Raw genomic sequence first — 22,256 nt, 5'->3', positions numbered from 1 at the left:
ATCATAGATCCATAGGTGACAAGAACTTCCTGATCCATGCTAATGCACCCGATTAGGTCAGGAGGGCCAATTTTCTGATCAGAGACTACGAGGAGAAACAATTTGTATCTACGGAAATGGACTCATTATCGTTTTGGGAGGGGGTGGAAAGAAAGAGAGGAGGAGCCACCTCCCACGTCCATTTAGATTCGTGCAACTCAGATTGCAGCAAAAGTGAAAAGGAATCCCCAAATGACAATTTTACCCTTATCAGGAAATCATATTACACCAATCCCTTTTCCCACGGTCATTTCGTCAGATAATTGTAAGCAGAACAAAGGGGTATTTTCGATTTTTAGTAACAAAGACAAGGGCACTCTTGTTAGTATCAGACCGGCTCTCCTAACGCTTTCCATTTGAGAATCTCCCCGCAACCCCCCTCCCCCCCTGCCTCTCTCTATAAATTGCCTGAGCCCCTCCCGGTAGCGGCCCCCTCAACCCTTTTTTCCTTTCCCTTTTTGAAATGTATAAATTTTAGGGTTAGGGCTTTTTGAGGCGCTTCTCTGCACCAGAATTGGAAAAATTATGGTGCAAGAAATTGCTGCCGCCATAGAAGGTTCCCATATTTCCCTCCCCTTACCCCCCGTCTTCCCTCTTACCGAGTCGCTCATGGCTTGAGCTAAGGTTCCCTTTCCCATTGCCGGTAAGCTTCTCTCTTTTTCTTTTTTGATTCTCTTATTTCGTATACGTGGAAAAAATCTCACCTTTTCACTTATTATGCTGTGTTTTGGTATATTTTTGGTCTTTCCTGCAAGATTTCATGGTTTTCATGGGTTCTTGATGGTCTTTTGATTTTCTACAGCGGGAAAAATATTGACTTTGGGTTGGGTTCAGGGTCTTTTATGCTTCCGGATTGCGTTTTATGAAGTGGTTTGGCTTTATTATATGAATTGTGTCGTTGATCTATCGATGTTTGTTTCTTATGTCACTATGGACCCTGTCTTAGCGGCCCAACTTTTATCTATTGGAAAGAAAAAATAGTTGAGAACATGATATTCGGATGCGTGACTGGGGAATTTGTTTGCTTTTAATTGCTTGATATACGATATTATTTGTTTTTGGTGATAAAAGAATATTCTTGCCTTATGATATGCGGAAGGTGTTGTATTGTAAGGTTGAAGTTTATGATTTGTGTTATTAGAGAGGTCGCATCCTGTTAAAGTTGGCCTCTGCTTTGACTTAAATGGCATTATAGGTAGTACAGCAAATAGGTGGATGTTCTGCCTTGTTTTACTGTAAATGTTGATAACTTACTCGAGAACAAGTATTATCGGATGCAGAATTAGTAATCAACTTTCTGATAAAACTTTCTTTCTGGTGAGAAAGTGCATCATTGGCCATAAACTAGAGAACCGATGCCCACATATAGAAATAATATTTTTGTGAAGCACTTTAAAATAATTATGAGAAGAATAATATTATGCTTGTCAATGTCATTGCATTCCACATAAATTTCTAGCCAAGACAAGTTCAACACAATTCTATGTAGGTATATATAATGTAGTACGTTTCTTTTGTTTGCTTGCTTTATGCCAATTCGATTTTGATCCCAAGGGAATGTTGAATAATCATCTGTAGTTGATAGTTGCACCTATTTTTACATTAAATGAATTAATTTTTGCACATATAATTACCAACTATTCAATCATATTTCCTCTCCCAAGGTAATTCTTGAATGTGATTTCACTTAAATAGCCATTATCTATTATTTGGGGGGAAGAATCTTGTTATCAGATACCTCAACCATAGCCATCATGCCTTGTCCAGATTTTACTGCTTTATGAACAATGATTTGCTATTTGTTCCTACAAAGGGCTCTAGTTTTACTACAGGCTTATTCAAATCCTCTCAACCAAAATCTGCTAATGCTAGCTTTGGTCTTCTCCTACATTTTCTTCAGATCTTTCAGGACGAGTTTGAGAACCGCTTCTTACTAATATTTCTGTTCTCCTTAGGTCTTCACTTAATATGCCAATACCTTTCCAGTTAGTTCTGTATCACTTTATCTGCAACTTGTGCAATTCCAATCCCTTCTAATATGCTTGTAGCCCTGTATCCTTCTTTTCTGCTACAAATCCATCTCGACATTTTCATTTCTGCCTCATTATTTTCTGGCATTGTGGAAGATGCAACCTTGAGGGCCTTATTGCCCTTTATTTAAGTTTTTTTCTAGGTTTGAATGGTAAAGTTCTTGTTGGTAACAGAATATTTTTTAATTACTGTTCTTATATGCAGGGTTCATTTAAAACTTGTATTGTCTTTGTTTTTTTTTTTTTTTTTTTCTCATGACTTTTCTAATAATTGGCTTTTGTGTGCATACAGTTTGTTTTATTAATTCTTATATTGTAAATGGGCATGGGTATTTGTAAATGCTTACTTTCTCATACTTCTCATTGTTTCTTCCACAAGGGCAGCCATTCTGGTGCAGAGATGCATGCTGGTTCTGAACCTGGACCTACAGAGACATACATGGTACTCTTGCCTTTCAGCAGCACTTAGTTGCATTATACTATATAATATTCAATAGAAGATCTGGACATCAACAATTTCAGCGAGCCTTGATTGAATAAGTTTTTCTTTTTAGTCTACTACTTATGGAATGATTAAACTTCACAAACTAAAGAAATAATTGAAAATGAGAATCTCTAGCCAAATGAAAACTTCTTGAGGTCAAGGATTTAAGTGCTGCCGGCAGAGAATGTGATTATTTTATTTTACTTTTTAAAAGGACTTTTTGGCTTGGTGCTGAGCAGTATCAAGTCATGTTTATCCATGCTGAAAGGGCGTAAGTCGACAGGCCACTACAGGTTAAGACACTGTGATGTGCATGGGATCTCAGCATTTTCTTTGTTGCATGAAATGATAGTTGCTTTTCTACATTAAGCAGATGGTTTTATAGATTTATAATTTTAACTAGTATTCTTTGGACATAAGAGTTCCATCTGTTAATGAGAACTGTTCCTGTCCTCTGGTTTACAGATGCCTGGTGTTGGTCTGAACCCCCATGTTGCATTTGTTCCTCCTCCTGGTGGGGTTGATTACATGGGTAATGAAGTGGCACCAGAATATATTTTTAATCAGGGTCTAAACTATCCAGCTGCTAACAATTATGGGTATTATTGTACAGGTGAATTTTTAGCTTCGGTGATTTCATTATTGAGTGATCAACTTAAGTAATTTTTAAATGTTGGGGGGTCTCTGTTGCCTGATTGGTGTACTTCATAAAACAGGATTTGAACCGCCTGGTGAATGGGGTGACCACCATGGGATTTTTGCATTAGATGGTCAAGATCTCCATTACTCGGTAAAGTCTAATTAAATGAAGTCTGATTAGGATGACTGATAATGTTATGTATGTATATATATATATATATATATTACCCAGCACCTCTTATGTTGTAATATTTCTGCTCTTTGATCTTGCAGGGCATGCAAACTGAAAGTTTGCCATATGTATATTATACACCTAGCTATGGATATGCACAGACACCATACAACCAATACAATCCTTACATACCTGGTGCGGTCGTAGGAGTTGATGGCACATTTACAGGAAACCAGCAGTATTTCAGCAGTCCATACCAGACTCCTGTTTCTTCACCTGCTTATATTCCAATCATTGTTCACCCTACTTTGGATTTTGTGCCTCATAGCTCTGCGGACCCTTTGTTGTTCAGCGGTGATGCATCATTTGCTATCAGATCTGCTAATGCAGGCACAAAATCTGCTCCTCTGCAAGCATCTCTGGGTGCAGCTGCCTCTTCTCAAACAGCTGCCACAGGGAGTCTGGCACCAGCATCTGAGCCTTACCAGTCCTCACAGTGGAACCGAACCACAACAAAACCATCGGAAGGGACCCAAGCCAATATGCCACAAAGTAATCAGCCTTTATTACAGGACTCCGTGATGCGTGGTAGTGCCAGTACTATAAATCAGGTACTATTACTGAGATTTAGGAACAGTACTGGTTTTAATTGGGGCAGAAATTCATTGAATGTCCTTTGTGCAGTTGATTTTTCAATGGATCATTGGCCACTTAAAATGATTAGTCATGGGCTTCAGTTAATTTTTAACTGTGCCATATTATTTAATGGTCCTTTTTTTATTTTTCTCTCTCTTTGTGCATTTCCACATTATAGGTCCCCTGAGATTATATTGCTAAACCTGCTTCACTATCTTGATTAGTTGCTGCACCTTTTTTTAAACCTAAATTGGGGTTTGTGTTTGAATACATTGTTTGCAGGAGGGTATTTCTTCTGGTCTGATGCAACCAACAGATCGCTTCTCACAAGAAATTACTTTTGTTCCTGGTCCCACCAAAGTTGCTGCATCATCTAATGATGACTCCACAAACTTTGGATCCAATGTTCATGGATGGGCATCAGTGGATACATATAGACCAAGGTTCCATTTTAATGCAGCTGCAAACAATGGTAGTGGAAGCCCAAATATATTAGTTGAGCAAAATAGGGGACCTAGGACAAACAGGTTGAAAGGTCAGTGGATGTCAGCTGGTTCTGATGGGGCTGAACTGAGTAAAGCAAGTGCTCGTACCGTAGAGGGAAACGTCATCATTAATGCTGACCAATATAATAGGGATGACTTCCCAGTTGACTATCCAGATGCCAAGTTCTTTGTTATCAAATCTTATAGTGAAGATGATGTGCACAAGAGCATCAAGTATAATGTGTGGTCAAGCACTCCTAATGGAAACAAGAGGTTGGATAGTGCATATGAAGATGCACAGAGAATATCTGTAGGAAAGCCAAGAAAGTGTCCGGTCTTTCTCTTCTTTTCTGTGAGTGATCTTTCTTTAATTTGGATACCTTATCTGAGGCACCATAACTCTGTTGACGCATTATATGGTGATCCTTAGCTGGTGAATTTACTGCATGCAGGTTAATGCAAGTGGCCAGTTTTGTGGTGTTGCTGAGATGATTGGACCTGTTGATTTCAAGAAGGACATGGATTTCTGGCAGCAAGATAAGTGGACTGGGAGCTTCCTTGTCAAATGGCACATCATAAAGGATGTGCCAAATGCTAGCTTTCGTCACATCATATTAGAGAACAATGAAAACAAGCCTGTAACAAATAGCAGAGATACCCAGGAGGTATCGGCGAATCCTTCCTGCTTTACTATTTGCTGCCCTTTCTTGAGCATTGATTTACTGTTGGCCAAGTGCATATATCTGAAACTTATTTTTTTCATGTTGAAGTGTTCCATTCTGTAACAACGTTAACTAGCTATGATCATTAGATGTACATAGATGTAGTTAAATTTTGTATTGCTTTTGATAAGTTATGGAGACATGTCACATATAATCTATCATGTCTCTTTCTGATTAACCAAGAACATGGCATAGTTTGTTTACTATGGTAATTGAATGTACATTAGATGTGGTTAAATTTTGTATTGCTTTTGAGAGACAATTCACATATAATCCATCATGTCTATTTCTGATTAACCAAGAACGTGGCATAGTTTGTCTGTGAGTAGACATTGCTTATCAGTGCAACTAATTTGTCAATATGTTGAAATGCATATGGACTTCTGTCAAAGATTCAAGGCTTTCATTTTGTGTTCTTAGTGTTTTTCAAGTGTTTGTTTATTTAATAATTTTGTTTTCTGAAGATGGTTAAAAAAATTTAGAGGCCTAGAGGTGACAAATGAAGGAGGAAGAATTAAGTTTTTTTTTATCTGGTTTCTAGAATTTTGAATTTTTTGCCAAGACTTTGAGCCTTAGTACACCTGGTTTGATGCTTGTCCTACTCTTGCATTTTAACCAAGTGAAGAACCAGAGTCACATTCAAGGAGCGTGACTTTTGTTTCCCTTTCTATTTATATTTTGAGTGTCTTGTCAGGGCACCATCATACAGTTTCTCATGTACAGGATCTTAATTAGGATTTTCTTTATTGATCAGCCTGGTCTATTATAATTTAAACTTTAACTTTTATATCAAAGAGTTAAGAATCCCTCTTCCATTTTTGGGTGGGAGGTGATGATGTTCTTGTTGCTTGCATATAGTTGTTGAAAGATCATGTTGGGATTTTGTTACTGGATAGGTGGTTTTGGTTTGGCACTGCAGGTTCCATTGAGATTTCCGTTTCAAGTTCCTTGTTGGTTCCATTACATGGAGAGAGCTAATAATGAATTGCATATTTTTCTTACAGTATTTTGTTTCTTTGTTCTGTCCTTTTTGTTTTTTTTTTTTGGCTTCTTTTTGCTTTATTATCATCAACTTAAAATTGCAGCATATCACGTAGTCCCTGGTGACTCTCAGCTGCTACATTGATTGTAAAATGATTGTCACAACTGAATGTTTTAGTACTTCTTAGCTCTCTTCTGATGCATCTCTAATGATTATGTTTAAAGTGGAATTCCTAATTACTCCAATTTGAGCTCATTATTTTGCCTCATTTATATCAGATACCATATAACTCAGGCATGAATATGCTGAATATATTCAAGAGTAGCCCTCTAAGGACATCGATACTTGATGACTTCATGTTTTATGAGGAGCGACAGAAGGTGATGCTTGAAGAAAAATATAGGCATCTTGGGAGAAGCTTCAATGGGGCTCCTTATGTGCCTGCATTTGTTCCTACAAACAAACCAGCTGGTACAACAGACCTCCTGAAAGCACGTGAAAAGCAATCAGTAATAGACCACTCTTCAAAAGTACTCAAGGAAGAACCTGGCAGTGCAGCAGGTCAGCCTCCAACAGCTAATGAGAGACAGACTGATGTTATGGTTAGTCATCCTCCATATGCAGGTGGAAAACTGCGAGGTATTGCAATTGATCAGCTTCCTAAAGCAGATGGAGAACAGTCGAGTGTTGCCATCAATCAACCTTCCAAAGCCAATGGCAAATGTCCGACTGATTTCTCCAATCAGCCTTCAAAGGCAGGCAGCGCGCAATCAAGCACTGCAGTTGCTCAGCCTTCAAAAGCTGATGAAAAGCAATTGAATAGTACCTTTGATCATCATGTGAAAATGGATGGAAAACAAGTAATGGGTGCAGTTGATCAGCCTTCAAAAGCTGATAGAGAAAAACAGAGTTGTATGGTACATCTACCTCCCAAGGAAGATGGAATGAGGAGAAAAGCTGATCAGTTATCAATACTGGATGGCTCCACAAAGACCAAGGATGCTAAGAGTTCAGGTAATTCGGTCCTTAGCAGTGGACAGATAACAATAAAGCTGGATTCCTCCAAATCATCTCATGATACCACAAATGCTAAGCCTGATGAGGCAGGAGATGCTAAGAGTGTGAATACTATAATGAAGATTGGGTCTTTCTCTATTCACCCAATGGGGGGTGATTTGAAAAGCTCTGGGGTCATGGCAGCAGAGACCGCACCAGCTGATGTCGTCAAAGTTGGTTCAGTTCAAATCAAGGTGAAAGGTTTTGGTGAATCATTCTCCAGGCTTACAAATGCAGGGACTGTTCCTAGTGAATCTGAAGGACTAAAACTTAGCAAGCAGGGATCAACTGCTGACAATCATCCACCAAAGAAATGAAGTGGAGGTTTACAACAGCAAGCTGATTGCTTTTTTCTATCTTTTGTATTGTCTCAATGGGTCTTTTAATGGCAATGCTAGTTGACCGTACTGAACTATTTTCCAGTGTTAGTCCAACTTACAGAAGCGCGTCGTTCTTTGTCAGTCCAATTCACTCCACCAAGTCTTAAAACTTCGGTGGAGGTAATTTGCTGTTTGTTTACTACTTTTTCAGTTCTTGTTGGTGTTTTAGGGGAATGGTATAGAGGATGGGGCAATTGTTTTTCAGCTACTGCTGAAATTTCATTTTGGAAGCTTACAGGTTGTAATCTTTTTTCAGTTTTCGATATCAGTAGATGAAATATAGTTATAAATTACCGAGTTATTTTCTGGTCTCTCTGGTGTTTTATCTCGCATTGGTGTTTAGAAACTTTGATGCAACTATGAACCTGGTTATCAGGCACTTTATGACTCTCTGTAGCTAACTTGCTATTTGAAGGAGATTGGTGAGGTGGACCCTTGTAGAATCTCAACTTTGTGGATGCCCTATGTAGGGAACAAAGAATCAAACCAGAAATATAATTGGGGTTATTGTACTTGTAATTATTTTTCGTTTGTAGGGTTACTGATGGGCGATAATCAAAACATATATTCTGGACTTGGCGGCTGATGCTTTTCCTGACATTCTAAAGAGTTCTGTCTTCATTAAAAAAGAAGAAAAAAATGTTCCTTGTATGTAGTAACGAGGAGGCTGATTATCTAGTTATACGAGGGGCTCATTGTTGAGCTATGACCACGCTTACATTCATGATCAATGATTGGATCTTCTTTAGGTTTTAATTTTAGGGTGCATTGCTATGAAATGTTTCTTTTTCATTGAAAATAATATCAATTTCTTCTGTTCCTTGCTTTCTGTTGAATAAAAACAAGAAGCCAGTCTGATAAGCTAGGAATGATAGATAGTTCATGATGTTGAATGCATCATGGTGAAGGATAGAGTGACATGACAAGCTGCAAAATGGAGTTTTGAGGAGACTGGTATTAGGGTCTTTGACAAGAGAGAGAAGGTAGAAGCTAAGGTTTTGAAAGACTACTGGTATGGTAGTAGGGTAATGCTCAAAAGACAGCTATTACTAATATTCGTGGGAGAGAGATGCTTTATTTTCTTTATTTTCTTTATTTTCTTTTCTTTTCTTTTTTTTGTGTAAAGATGAAGATGGAAGTGGATTGATGGTCCTTGGACTTCTGTTCTAATCTCAAAAACTCGATCTACCTACCTATCTGTCTATGGTTGTATTGTTTATTAGTTATAAAAAAAGATTAGTTAAAAGTTACCGATCAGGTTATTGATCTTGTTAGAGTACTTAAGATTTTTTTTAGTGTGTAATTGATGTAGTATTAACATTGGTAATTACAGAAGATATTTGAACTATAGAGAAAAATCTTGTCACAAAGGTTTCTTTTGTATGTAATGATGATAATGATAAAAGTGTAACGATGACTCTTGTAAGTGTTTATATATATTTGTATGTAATGATGATAATGATAAAAGTGTAACGATGACTCTTGTAAGTGTTTATATATACTATGCTATAATATAATATAATATAATATATGTTATATAAAATAACAAATCTCATTCAAAATTATTATAATGGCCATCCTCTTACATTCTTATATCGTTTTAAATGTACTAAAATGTAGTAAAAAGATGACGAATAAAAGTGCTTTGTTTGTCACGAAATTTTTTTTTAAAAAAAAGCACATTTTCTTTTCTTGGACTCAAGGGGATGGATGGCATTGTGGGGCCCATCTAGAGAATGGCTTTATCATGGTCGTGGCCGAGTGAGAAGCCACCCAGGGGCCGGCCTTGGCCTTGACTTGGAGCCAATGCACAAGAATCACCATCTATACGCATTGACTACAATCCCGGCTCTTTCAGGTACCAACACCGCCCAACCCTCTAATCATCACCGTCGGATCGATGCGCCTCCCTCCGCTCCGCTTCCGCCCGACCTGCACCGCCCCGATCGTCTCCGCCAACGCCCTCATCCACCGCTACGCTCGCCTCGGCCAGATCGATGCCGCCCGCAAGGTCTTCGACGGGATGCCCGAGCGGAGCGTCGTCTCCTTTAACTCCCTCATCGCCGGTTACTTCCTCAACCGCCACCCCTCCGAAGCCCAGAAGCTCTTCGACCGAATGCCCCAGCGGAACACCGCCTCCTACAACGCCATGATCTCCGGCTATCTCAAGAACGGTCGTCTCGCAGACGCCCGCGCCGTCTTCGAGTCCATGCCCCAGCACAATGTCGTCTCCTGGACCTCCATGGTCCGCGGACTCGTCCAAGCCGGCGCCATCGCCGAGGCCGAGTCCCTCTTCCGCCGCATGCCCGAGCGGAACGTCGTCTCCTGGACCGTCATGCTCGGCGGCCTCATCCAGGACGGCCGCATCGACGACGCCCGCCGACTCTTCGACGAGATGCCCGAGAAGGACATCGTCGCACGGACCAGTATGATCTCTGGCTACTGCCAGTTCGGACGCATGTCGGAGGCCAGAGAAATGTTTGATGAGATGCCGCGGCGGAATGTGATCTCGTGGACGGCCATGATCTCAGGACATGCTCAGAATCTGCAGGTGGACCTCGCGAGGAAGCTCTTTGAGGTGATGCCAGAGAGGAACGAGGTCTCGTGGACTGCCATACTCACTGGATATATCCAGGCCGGCCGTATCGAGGAGGCGGCTGAACTGTTCCGGAGAATGCCGGAGCACTCGTTGGTTGCTTGCAATGCAATGATCCTTGGTTTCGGGCAGCATGGGATGGTGGCAGAGGCAAGGGAGGTTTTTGATAGGATGGCAGAGAGGGATGATGGGTCGTGGAGTGCGATGGTGAAGGTGTATGAGCGAAATGGGTTTCAATTGGCTGCAATTGATGTGTTTCGTAAGATGCAGATGAATGGAATCTGTCCCAATTTCCCTTCAATTATCAGCATTCTTACTGTTTGCGCCAGCTTGGCAATTCTTGATCATGGTAGGGAGGTTCATGCAGCAGTGCTGCGGTCCCATTTCGGTGCGGATGTGTTTGTTGTCTCAGCCTTGATGACAATGTATGCTAAGTGTGGTGAACTCATGAAGGCAAAGAAAATATTTGATAAGTTTGACTCAAAAGATGTTGCAATGTGGAACTCGATGATAACTGGCTATGCTCAACATGGTTTAGGGAAGGAAGCTTTAAGTGTTTTTAATGATATGAAGTCCACGGGTATGGTGCTTGATGAGATCACATTTATAGGTGTTCTTTCTGCTTGTAGCTATTCAGGGAAGGTTAAAGAAGGGCGAGAAATTTTTGAATCAATGAGGTCGAATTCTTCGGTTGAAGCAAAAGCTGAACACTATGCTTGTATGGTTGATCTACTTGGTCGAGCTGGCCATGTTGATGAAGCGATGGATTTGATCAGGAACATGCCTGTCGAGGCTGATGCTGTCATTTGGGGTGCTTTGTTAGGTGCATGTAGGACCCACATGAATATAGAGATTGCTGAGATTGCTGCCAAAAAGCTGTTGCTTTTGGAGCCTGGGAATGCAGGGCCTTACATCTTGCTATCTAATATGTATGCTTCCAGTGGGAGATGGGAAGATGTTGCAGAGCTGAGGAAGATTATGAGCATAAGGAATGTGAGCAAGTCTCCAGGGTCTAGCTGGATTGAATATGGCAAGAATGTGCACATGTTCTCCTGTGGAGATGTAATGGCACATCCAGAGCACAAACTAATTGTTGGCATGTTGGAGAGATTAGATGGACTGTTAAGGGAGGCAGGGTATTCTCCAGATGGTAGCTATGTGCTGCATGATGTTGATGAGGAGCAGAAGGCTCACAACTTGCGGTACCATAGTGAGAGGCAAGCAGTGGCATTTGGGATTCTGAAGATTCCTGCAGGAGTGCCGATTCGTGTCATGAAGAACCTTAGGGTGTGTGGGGATTGCCATTCTGCAGTTAAGCTGATTGCAAAAGTCACCGGCCGAGAGATCATTTTGAGAGATGCAAATAGATTTCATCATTTCAAAGATGGGTCTTGTTCTTGCGGGGATTATTGGTGATGTCCCAGGCATGGTGCAGCCTCTTCCTAAGAACATATCAAATTTGGTACATCTCTTTGAACTTGTTTATTCTATGATGGCAGCTTCAGTAGAATTTGGATGGCCTAACCTGCTATATTACTGATTATGCATGATCAAGGTTTGTATTGTCTAGCAAATCAAATAACATTATATTTTCTTTGTGGACAGTTAAATTCTCCAATTAAATTGTTAGTTTTTTTCTTTTATTCAAGAAAATTGAAATATCAGGTGAATTATTGTCAATCAAGTTACATCCACCGCATGGTTGCCAGACTTTTAAGGAAGTTAAATTCATGCATATTTGCTCTGGACAAGAGGTAAACATAATCTCATAATCTTTATGTCTTAAAAATTTCCAGTCAGGAATATAGCAATGCATGTGCACTGATATAATTTTTATCACCAACAGAACTGGTCCTTACTGCTTGCAGCCTACACTGGGATTGTGAGGCAAAAAAAGTGCTGCCAGAATAAATTGTACTTCTGTACCTATTTCATATGAAGCATTAGATTTCATCTGTAGCTCTTTTTCTACTACCCATCTTCCTTTTTGATTTTGATGGTTTTAGGACATTAAGCCGTCTTTTTTTGCTTTTGTCTTTAATCCCATGTGAATGGAAAGCCATGCTATGCACATAATACCAACAGTTTTAGATATGTTAAAAATAAGAAAGTCATTGAACAGAGACAAGTCAAAAGATGTCAACGAATAGACACATGTAGATAGATGGATCGATGGTCACAGACAAAAAAAAAAAAAGGAGAAAAGGAAAAAGAAACAAAAAAGTGCTGGCTTCAGTTGCCATAATCTATGATTATCATCTCAATAGGTGACAAATCTCCTAATGAGAGTGGATTGACTAGTGGAACACTTAAGCTCCTGATTCTAGTTCTACCTAAGCTCTCAGCTGCTTGTGTGGTCTGAATAAAAAAGTCAAAAACAGAAGAGGGAAAAGGAAATCTATAATGATCATCTCAACAAATGACAAATTCCCTAATGAGAGTAGATTGGCTAGTGGAACACCTGAGTTCCTGATCCTGGATCTACCTAATTTCTCGACTTGTGTGGTCTGAATATAGAAAAAGATGTCAATTAATAAAGTAAAGACCAGTTAGTCTGTAAAAGCTTTGACTTAAAGTAGACGCTCCTTGTCTTAAGGGAAGTATATGCATAATGGTTGGAGGCTTATATCCCAATAAATAGAAGTCAAACTTTCTATTCTTTAAAGGTCACATGGATCTTGGTTTATTATTTTAATCAGGATGACAGATCAGCATAGCAAGTGGGAAATAGATCACGTGATCACTTGGACAACTCCCTTGACAATTTCTTTTGTTGCTTATCTCAGTAGATGACAGCTGTGCTATTGAGATTATATTCATTCTTGTGTCCTCTGAGCTCGTATGTCTAGATCCCAATGTCCAATTTGATGGTGGGCGTCAAATAAGATCCTGTTTGGTGTTCATTGACTTTTTTCTTACAGGTATTGATCCACTCTTTTTCTAATTGAGAAATTCTAAATGCTAAAGGCAATTTTGTCTTCTTCTTTCTATTATATAGTTTTTGTGTAGGCTCTAACATAGTAACATGCAACTCTCTCACCTGCATGTGACCCTTCCATTCTTCATGTGGATAAAATTCAGTCTGTGGTGTATAAATTGTGCTGTAGGATAAGGAGGTGCAGTTCTAGATGAGAGGACAGATAACACAGAGAATACAAGAAGGGGAATGGTATGACTGCAGGGGTGTCAGGAGGTCCTCTATTTCTTTTTGCTCTTCTATTACAAGTTGTCCTGATTCATGTATTCTGCTCTTTGCCAACTGTTGTTCATTCCAAATGTATCCTCTTCAATTTTGGAGATTCAAACTCTGACACAGGAGGGCTTATGGCTGGACTTGGCCTCTACCTTGGCCCACCTGCTGGCCGACGGTTCTTCCACAAGACCACTGGTCGCTTTTGTGATGGCCAGCTGTACATTGATTTCATCTGTATGTGATCCATCTCTGTTCCCATTCATGAACAACCTCTATTCTAATTGGATTGCACTGATTAAAAGATTTCTATGCTAATCAAATAAGTTTGCATGGAAAGAGTTTAGAGCGAGTTATGAGTCATAATCTTATCTCTCTCTTTGATTCTGATCTCATGAAGCTTGGTTTAAAATTTTGTTAGTCAAATGAAAAGGTTCGAATTATGGACCTTTGATCTGTTCAGCTTGTACCAAGTGAGGCTAAAATTAAAATGAGTTGTTGTCTTGGTAGGCTAGGTCTCCTTCATGGGCTCCCATGCCTGGCCTTATTTGGAAGCAGGTGTATGCTGATATTGTCTATTACTCCTGCAGGTGAAAGCTTGAAGATTAACTTTTTGAGCCCATACTTGGAGTCTTCAGGTTCGAATTTTTCACATGGAGTGAACTTTGCTGTAGCTGGTGCAGCCACTGAACCAACTGCAATTCCTTTCACTTTGTCTACTCAAGTACTTCAATTCTTTCACTTCAAGAATCGCACTCGAGAGCTCAGGGCACAAGGTACATGTTCTGTGATTGTTGTTGCTAGATCATGCATGAAGTGAGGCTAGTTGGACTTCATCAGGGACATGATTTGCATGCTGCAAAACAGTATATGGGTCTAAGAATTGGGCCTGAGCAACTAGCCAAGTTATTAAAGCTAGTAAGAGAGTATTGGTCCAGATAACATAAATTCATGTGGAATCAAGTAAATGTGATATAAACTTTGAGCCATTGCTTAAGCATGCTTCACATCTGGTACTCAGTTCTTGATTCATGACATCATTTTCTCAATAATAGAGAGAGTTTTTCTAATTATTACAGATGAATATGAAAGTATGTTATATCTCAGGCTTAGGATTATTGATCAGCGAAAAGGGGTTCCGAAATGCGGTTTATTCCTTTGACATGGGGCAGAATGATATTAGCATTGCATTAAGTTCAAATGTAAGCTACTCAGCAGTCATTGAAAAAATCCCATCTATTCTCTCGAGGATCAAAGATGCCATCAAGGCAAGTTATTCTCTTACACAGTAAATCTCATTAGTTACTCATATTCTCATGAAAAGAACAATGTGTCATTTGTAAATCCATATCTGAGATGGATGATGTAAATTCGACTTTATCAAGTATTACTTTGATGATGTGTTGCACCTCTTAATTATCATTTGAACTTCTTTGGCATATCTTCCTATATATGTGCGGGGTGGTTTTGGTTAATTCAGTGACATATATCTTTATGTTATCTATAAATTGCTTATTCTAGAGTTTGCAACATATATTCCATGCATTCTTCTGGGTCAATAGAGTTCTTATGGTTTGAATATTTGCTCTCTCTTTTTTTTTTCATGGGAATTAATTGAAGATTCATGTTGCGATTCTAAGTTTACTGTTTTCTATCTGAATGCAGTCTATATATAAAAATGGTGGCAGAAAGTTCTGGGTATACAACACTGGTCCCCTGGGCTGTTTACCTCAAATGCTTGCTTTTCTCAAGAAAAATGATAGTGTGCTTGATGCAGTGGGATGTCTTGCAACTGTTAATAATGCTGCCAAAGAATTTAATGCTGGATTGTGGGGCCTCTGCAACCAAATTAGTTCAAAATATAAGGATGCGACAGTTGTTTATACCGATATGTTCGCGATCAAGTATGGTCTCATCACCAATCATGCCAAATACGGTGAGTTTGATTTTATACCAATTAATCTTTGTGACTTGATGTACTCTTTTGTACATCGCATCGGGAAAGTTTTGGAGTGATTCTTATTTTCTTGTTTTCTCAGGCTTTGTGAACCCATTGATGGCTTGTTGTGGCTATGGTGGGACACCATATAATTACAGATTTAGTATGCAATGTGGTGAGCCTAATGTCACTGCTTGTCCAGTGGGTTCTCGGTATATCAGTTGGGATGGAGTTCATTACACTGAAGCTGCCAACAGCATAATAGCTTCTAAGATATTGTCAGCAAAGTATTCTGAACCCCAAATTAAGTTAAAAAATCTTTGCAAAGGCTGACCACCTTCACATATAGAAGCTTGGGATCATTATTATGCTTTGCAAGAGTTACATCTAACTGTTGCTGGATATGGTGTTTTATTGATGACCACTTCGTGTGCACTTCGAAATTTCATTTCTGTATTCAATTTAGCCATCAACTTCACAGACTTGGTTGATGATTGCCTGTTAAGGTGCATTTGTTTTACAATCTGAAATAAAATCAGAATGGGATGAAATAATAATTAGAATGGTTATATTCCTCCGATGCATTTAGTTCATAGTTGGAATTGGAATCGGAATCAAAATGGATTTGAAATCTAGAGAAGTGTTAGGATTGGGTTCTTGGGTTTTTTCCATTTTAATCTAAAATTAGAATGGGAATGGAAGTCACTTTTTTCTATTCTCATTTTAAAGCCTAATTTCTTTCAACCAACCAAGCCTATAAATTTTAATCATAGAACAAATTTTCGAGTACTATGGAAAATTTTAACCATTCATTGAATAGCTTAGGTTTGCACGTGTCTTACCCGTCTTTTTGATCGGTGATAAGCCTTATCCATCTGCATACATACCACAAAATAAAAGAACTGCCTCAGTGTATTAAATGCTTTATTTTCTTAATGATGAGTTTATAGGTTTTAAAGTGGTATAGATATTATCCATTTGAATTTATTTTCATATTCGAATTAATCCAGATATCGATAAAAATTTGAGAATCTAATTAATATTTATATTTATATCTATATCCGTTAAAAAAAATAGATATAGATATGAATAGATAACTATTCCATCTATATCTGAAAATTTGAATTTATATATAATCGTATATAATTTTATATAATATTTATAAATTTTTAAAAAAAATATGTAATTATATAAATATGTTATTAATTTAATTTATCATCTATTTAGTAATATTTTTAATTTAATAGTTATAATATTTAATTATCTAAATAATATCTATAATTATATTTATATTTTTAATATTTAAATTGCATCTGTATCCATTTAAAATAAAAATAGATATAAATTTTTATATTTAAATAATATTCATATCTATATTTATATTTATTAAATAAAATAAATATTGATAAGGATATGGTTTCAGCCCCAAGCAACCTTCGGTATAAGGAGCCAAAGAATGATGTCAGGTCAATGATGTACGAAGAATCAAAGATAGATATATCACATTCATTGGAGGGGAACAAAGACCCATAATATATAAATGACAGACTTTATCAAACTTCAATGCATGGAATAGGCTAGAAGATTCAAACTTTGAGCCAAAAAAATAACTCGTATTATTTTAAGACCACGTTGAATGTGGAAAGAACTAAGCTTTTCGTGTTATCTCCATTGAAAAGATCAAGTGGCTCTCATTGGCGTCGACTGTTGATGCTGACTACCAGGCCTTTAAATTTTTTTTGGTACAATACCAGGCCTTTAAATTAAAAAGGTGGACTTTGGACCAAACCCAAGCGCTCCCCCCATCCCAAACACCCCCAAACACTTCCCTCTAACTACTGATTAGCATGGTTCAATATTTTTCCGGGAGAAAAAGAAGGAGACCTTTCCATACTATAATTATCGATGTAAATAATAGAAATAAAAATAAAAATGGTATAGATATTATCCATCTGAATTTATTTTCATATCCGAATCAATTTGAATAGGGATAAAAATTTAAGAATTTGACTAATATCCATACCCATATCCATATCCGTCAAAGAAAAATAGATATGGATATGGATAGATAAGTGTTTGATCCATATCCGAATATCTAAATCTGCATATGATTCTATAAAATTTTATATAGTACTTATTAACTTTTTAAAAAAATATACAACCATATAAATATGTTATTAACTTAATTTATCATTTATTTAATAATATATTTCATTTTATAGTCAGAAAATTTAATAATCTAAGTTATATCTATAATTATATCAATATTTTTAGTATCTGAATTGTATCCATATCCATTTAAAATAAATATACATATAAATTTTTGCATCCGAATAATATCCATATCTATATTTATATTCGTCAAACAAAATAAATATAGATATGAATATGCAGATATCCGATCCGGATTCAGCCCTAACTAAGGAACACACTTAAATTTAAAATTTATGGTTGCTAATTAGATAGGTGTGATTATTGGGACAAGGCCCAGTTCGCACCTTTCAACATCTACGCAACACTGTGCAACAAAACTTTTATGGTATTCTTTTCCTGTATTGGCATGGTATTATACACTCCATGCATCCTGATATATTAAACAAGAGTTGTGAGATAATAATGAAACTTAATGATGATCCAAGTCCACATACTCTCCAAGTCTAAGCATATTAACTTAATGTTTTATCTAATTGCAGACTACAAATGAGAATGGTGGCAGAAAGTTTGTCATATGCAATATTGGGCCGTTAATTTTTCCTATCCAAGTATTGGGCCCGATTGTGTGCCTCAATCACTTGCATTGTGCAAGAAAACTGATAGCAAGCTTGATACATTCCAATGTCTTGCATATTATAGCGATGCTAAAGTCTTTGATGCCAGATTGAGTGATCTCCTTGATAAAATGTATTCCAAGTTCAAGAATGCCGCCATTATCTTCACCAATACAAATGTCATTAAGTATGATTTTATTGTCAGTCAACCACATATGGTCAATTACTGTCATGCTGCAAATCTCACACTTGCATCAGCCACATGACATGGCTGTATATTTTTCTGAAATGTAATTCTAGAATATATAGAAATCCAATAAATCTAAACTAGAATATATAATATCGAGAAATAAATAATTAATGCAAACAACATACTAATTTTTTATTAAAAATTAAAATTATTCAAAATATACGTTTCGGATATACTTGGTATTAGATACAAAACTTAATTATTACTATCTTTTATCTAAAAGTTCCAACTTAGCCGTATTTAGTTAGGTGTTCTCAGACTTTGAAAAAGAAATAAAATGATAATATAACTAACGGCTCAGTAAAATTTTTTTAAGCACGTATACAAATATAAAACTGATATCAATTTTTAAAAATATATCTTTTGAAAAAATAATGATTCAAATTTCAGCAATCAATAATCGAGCATTCATATGATTATCTCAACAAGGATATCGGTATGTCCATCAAGTTGCAACGGTATAACAATTCAAATGTATATGATGTTCCATCAAACAGCAGCTCTGATAAACTTATCGTACCTAACCAATCATTAATTCCCTTCAATCATAATTTCACTTTAAATATGTTACCACTTATTAGCATCAATATTAAGATATTATAATCATTATCATTATTAGCATTATTATCTTTATCACTATCATTATTAGCATTATTATCATAACATGTTTGTTGCATACCACATTCAATTTTTTCGATATTTGGATTGTTCACAGTCATGCTCCTATTCATGATTGGTTATTCTTAAATATGTCCTATGGTGAGATCATACTCAATATATATACCACATTTTTGCCTGTGATGAGGCCATACTCAATGTGTATCATGTTTCTACTTGTGGCGAGGTCATACTCAATATATACTATATTTCTACCTATGATGAGGCTATATTGATATTGTGACTAATCCAGATGCCCTAATTTTAAATCTTTTAATTATTTTTTATTTTTATTATCATTAATATTATAAATTATTTATTTGTGATATATTTATCATAATTAAATATAGTTCAGCATCTTAGAGAATCAAAATTTATATGTAAAAATGAAATATCCATGATTCTGATTTCTTGATTGTGCAAGTGGTGGTGATTAGAAATCTTCACATCGATTATCAGTAAAATCAAATTGTGATAATCCAGCTTGCAACACACTTAGAATATCTAGTTAATATCAAATCCCTATTTGATACTATGAAATCCAAAAATCATCTTCTTTCCCATTTTAAATACTTATATCATAATTCTCTAAATTTTTATTATCTAACTCATCAACTCTATTCCTATTATAATAATCAACAATTAACTTAAAAAACTAATTGACTGAGTTTATCTCAATTAGTAAGATGGGGAGAGACCCCACATTGGTATTCTCCAAGCTCGAGTTGTGGCCGACCTAGATTAAATCAACCCCAAATTAAAAAATTAAGAAAGTAATTGAAATGATGATTAATTTTTGATTAAGATTAATTAATTATTGGTGTAAGATGCACTATTTGGCTCTATACGAAGAGAGAGAGAGAGAGAGAGAGCTATGTTTTGCCGATGAGAGGAAGAAAGAGGGTGAGTAAAGTGCTAGGTCTGCTGTCAAGAGAGGCAAAGGAAGGAAGAAAGAACTATTCTTCTTCTAGATAAGCAAGAGATGGCCATGCCATCCTCCATTGTATAGCAAGCCTCGAGAAGGGTTTCATCTCTCTTCAAAATAGAAATTTTACAGCAAGAAATAAGAAAATGAATTTAATTTAGAGCTTACCTAAGTTGAAGTGTAAGAGAAGAAGAGACGGTGATGAGAAGCAAAGAGAGAGTAGAGAAGAAAAGAAGAAGAGAAGAGAAGAAGAGGAAGAAAAGGAAGAACATAGGGATGTAAGAGAATGTGGAAGAGGGAGAGTGTGCGTAGAAGAGAGAGAGCAACATGAAATAAGAGAGTGCTCGAGGGCATGGTATGATGAGAGGGCAGGGAGAGAGTGATGGGGCTGTGGGATTTATCGCGTGGAAGGAGATGGGCAAATGGAGGGGGCTCGGGTTGGGTATCGGCGGAATATGGGATAAATTTTTTATTTCAATTTTAGATAAAGATGGGCACCATCTTAACAGGTGTGCCTAGGGAGTTGGGCTAGCTGGGCTTAGGCTGGGATTCTACATTCTCCCTCAATTAAATTTTGTTCTCAAAATTTATGTATTTAAGCTTATGAAAAATTGAGTCCTTCCATTCTGCCAACTTACCAAGCAATCTTTGGGTGTAGGTATGCTTTTAGTCCTTAATATTAATAAGGTTTAGATGCTTCTAGGTTTTACACGTAAGAAATAAAAAGGATCTAGAAAGATTGGAATCCTCTACGATCCAACTCTGCTTCTCCTGACAAGCATTGAGAATCCACGGATGGCTTGTTGTGGTTATGGTCGGCCATGAAACAATTAAACGAAAGGGATGACTTGTGGCCAACTACGACTAGCATATTAGTTGGGATCGCAACACTGAGTTTGCAACGCAATAATTGCTTCCAATGAGCTGTCTGCCAAATATTCAATGCCACATATTAAGTCAAGAATCTATTTGATTAGGATATATTAGATTACAGGATAATTTGATAAATTTTAAAAATTATTTATTTAAAAAATAATTATAGAAAAAAATAATTTTGATTATGTGATGCGGGACAATCCTAAAAAGAAAATCAATCCTAATAATCAAGCTCTCTTCTGTTCATCAACAACAAATCACGTCCGGCCAGGGGCTCATTATTCCCAGGACAGACAGTATAGTTGCCTATACTCTGCTCAGGAGGCGTGATTGATTGATACGAGACTAAAGCGAGATCAATCTAAATGATACAGACGAATGCCATTCGAGAGATCAGTAAACAATTAGTAATAGAAAATTTCATAAACAGATAGCAGAAATTAAACATGCTCACGAGTAGAAGCAAAAAAAGAAATAAGAATGGAACGAGAGAAAATAAAACATTAAACCCGTGAGAAAATCCAAGAAGATGATAAGAATCTGGATCGTGGTAGTTAAGAAACTACTCTGATTAGGGCTCTTAATCTTTTAACCAAACAGATCCATCGATAAAGAACTAGGTCTTTACCAACATCGGATTAAAAAAAAAATAATCAAAGATCAACTGTTAAGGAACGAAGGTCCTTGACAGCATATGATCTGTAGAATAAGAAATCACTCCTTCTCTCAGCACGACAGATGAAAATTCTGGAGGAGACATATCTTCTCTTGACGGAATAGGCTTGCGTGGGTAGATGGTGGAGTCGATCAGAGTCGCAGGAACACTGAATCTTAAGTAGAAGGAATAGGATAGAAAGTGGGCCTCACACCCTCCCTTGTGGGGCGATTTTGGGTCTCACACCCTCTCCCTCTCGGAGCGATTGACACAAGTATTTGTGGAGTTTGTAAAATCATTCATTGTTTTCTTTCATGAAAGATACAAGGATTTATATAGGACTCTAAGGGTCCTATTTGTTTAGGAATCTCTTATTTTTACAAGGAAGAAATCAACCCTCCACAAAAAAGTAAAGCATTATAATCTACCATAGGAAAGAAATCAGCCTTCAACAAAATAAGTAAGTAGCCAAGAACTCTTAAGGAATTCTAAGGAAGAAATGGAATTTCATGTGGGTGCTTGATGCTTGACACAACTTGGCATGAGCACGGCATATGCTGGCATGCATATTCTTCTCTTGGCATGTGGAGAGTGGTGGCTCCAAAGGTGACGTGGACAAATCCAAGTATGGCCTTAAATTATGTTGCCGATTTTTGATGGCTCTGGTGTCCGCACCATTATGTTTGATTGGTAAAAAAATTATTTCGAAAAATGATATTAAAAACAGATTATCACATTTGGTTGGAGATAAATATATATAGGAATATGGCCAAAT

At 37.2% G+C, this 22,256-nt stretch overlaps 3 protein-coding genes across 26 annotated transcripts; all 3 read left to right on the top strand.

Moving 5' to 3' along the window:
• Nucleotides 1-478: 478 nt before the first annotated feature.
• LOC105044959 (uncharacterized) lies at nucleotides 479-7,936 on the top strand. 3 transcript variants are annotated; one of them, XM_010923074.4, is made up of 8 exons: nucleotides 479-682; nucleotides 2,454-2,511; nucleotides 3,019-3,166; nucleotides 3,270-3,343; nucleotides 3,466-3,975; nucleotides 4,283-4,837; nucleotides 4,938-5,150; nucleotides 6,468-7,936. In XM_010923074.4, exons 2-8 carry the CDS (start codon nucleotides 2,470-2,472, stop codon nucleotides 7,560-7,562), a joined length of 2,637 nt encoding a protein of 878 aa, XP_010921376.1. In that variant the 5' UTR covers nucleotides 479-682; nucleotides 2,454-2,469; the 3' UTR covers nucleotides 7,563-7,936. The 3 variants fall into 3 exon arrangements, with proteins under 3 accessions (XP_010921376.1, XP_010921377.1, XP_073113698.1); XM_010923075.4 differs by having other exon boundaries at nucleotides 545-682; nucleotides 2,449-2,511; nucleotides 6,468-7,855; XM_073257597.1 differs by lacking the exon at nucleotides 479-682 and having other exon boundaries at nucleotides 2,472-2,511; nucleotides 3,019-3,085; nucleotides 3,167-3,343; nucleotides 6,468-7,855.
• A 1,446-nt stretch (nucleotides 7,937-9,382) lies between these two features.
• LOC105044957 (pentatricopeptide repeat-containing protein At1g56690, mitochondrial) lies at nucleotides 9,383-15,214 on the top strand. Of its 22 annotated transcripts, none has more exons than XR_012141390.1 (5): nucleotides 9,383-11,776; nucleotides 11,871-11,975; nucleotides 12,068-12,135; nucleotides 13,008-13,142; nucleotides 13,329-13,394. XR_012141390.1 is itself a non-coding variant. In XM_029264563.2 (2 exons), exon 1 carries the CDS (start codon nucleotides 9,526-9,528, stop codon nucleotides 11,635-11,637), a length of 2,112 nt encoding a protein of 703 aa, XP_029120396.2. In that variant the 5' UTR covers nucleotides 9,383-9,525; the 3' UTR covers nucleotides 11,638-11,683; nucleotides 13,329-13,432. The 22 variants fall into 22 exon arrangements, 2 of the variants coding, with proteins under 2 accessions (XP_029120396.2, XP_019706490.2); XR_012141387.1 differs by having other exon boundaries at nucleotides 12,921-13,142; XR_012141397.1 differs by lacking the exon at nucleotides 12,068-12,135 and having other exon boundaries at nucleotides 9,383-11,683; nucleotides 11,887-11,975.
• Nucleotides 13,393-18,098, top strand: LOC105045109 (GDSL esterase/lipase At1g09390). Its single transcript, XM_029264379.2, has 6 exons — nucleotides 13,393-13,648; nucleotides 14,002-14,187; nucleotides 14,519-14,679; nucleotides 15,077-15,347; nucleotides 15,451-15,637; nucleotides 18,044-18,098. Exons 1-6 carry the CDS (start codon nucleotides 13,393-13,395, stop codon nucleotides 18,096-18,098), a joined length of 1,116 nt encoding a protein of 371 aa, XP_029120212.2.
• Nucleotides 18,099-22,256: the final 4,158 nt, after the last annotated feature.

The sequence above is a fragment of the Elaeis guineensis genome, chromosome 5, assembly GCF_000442705.2.
Source record: "Elaeis guineensis isolate ETL-2024a chromosome 5, EG11, whole genome shotgun sequence".
NCBI classification, from domain to species: domain Eukaryota; kingdom Viridiplantae; phylum Streptophyta; class Magnoliopsida; order Arecales; family Arecaceae; genus Elaeis; species Elaeis guineensis.
Note: the sequence above shows the minus strand (reverse complement) of the source record. Positions and strands in the feature narration are given on the sequence as shown.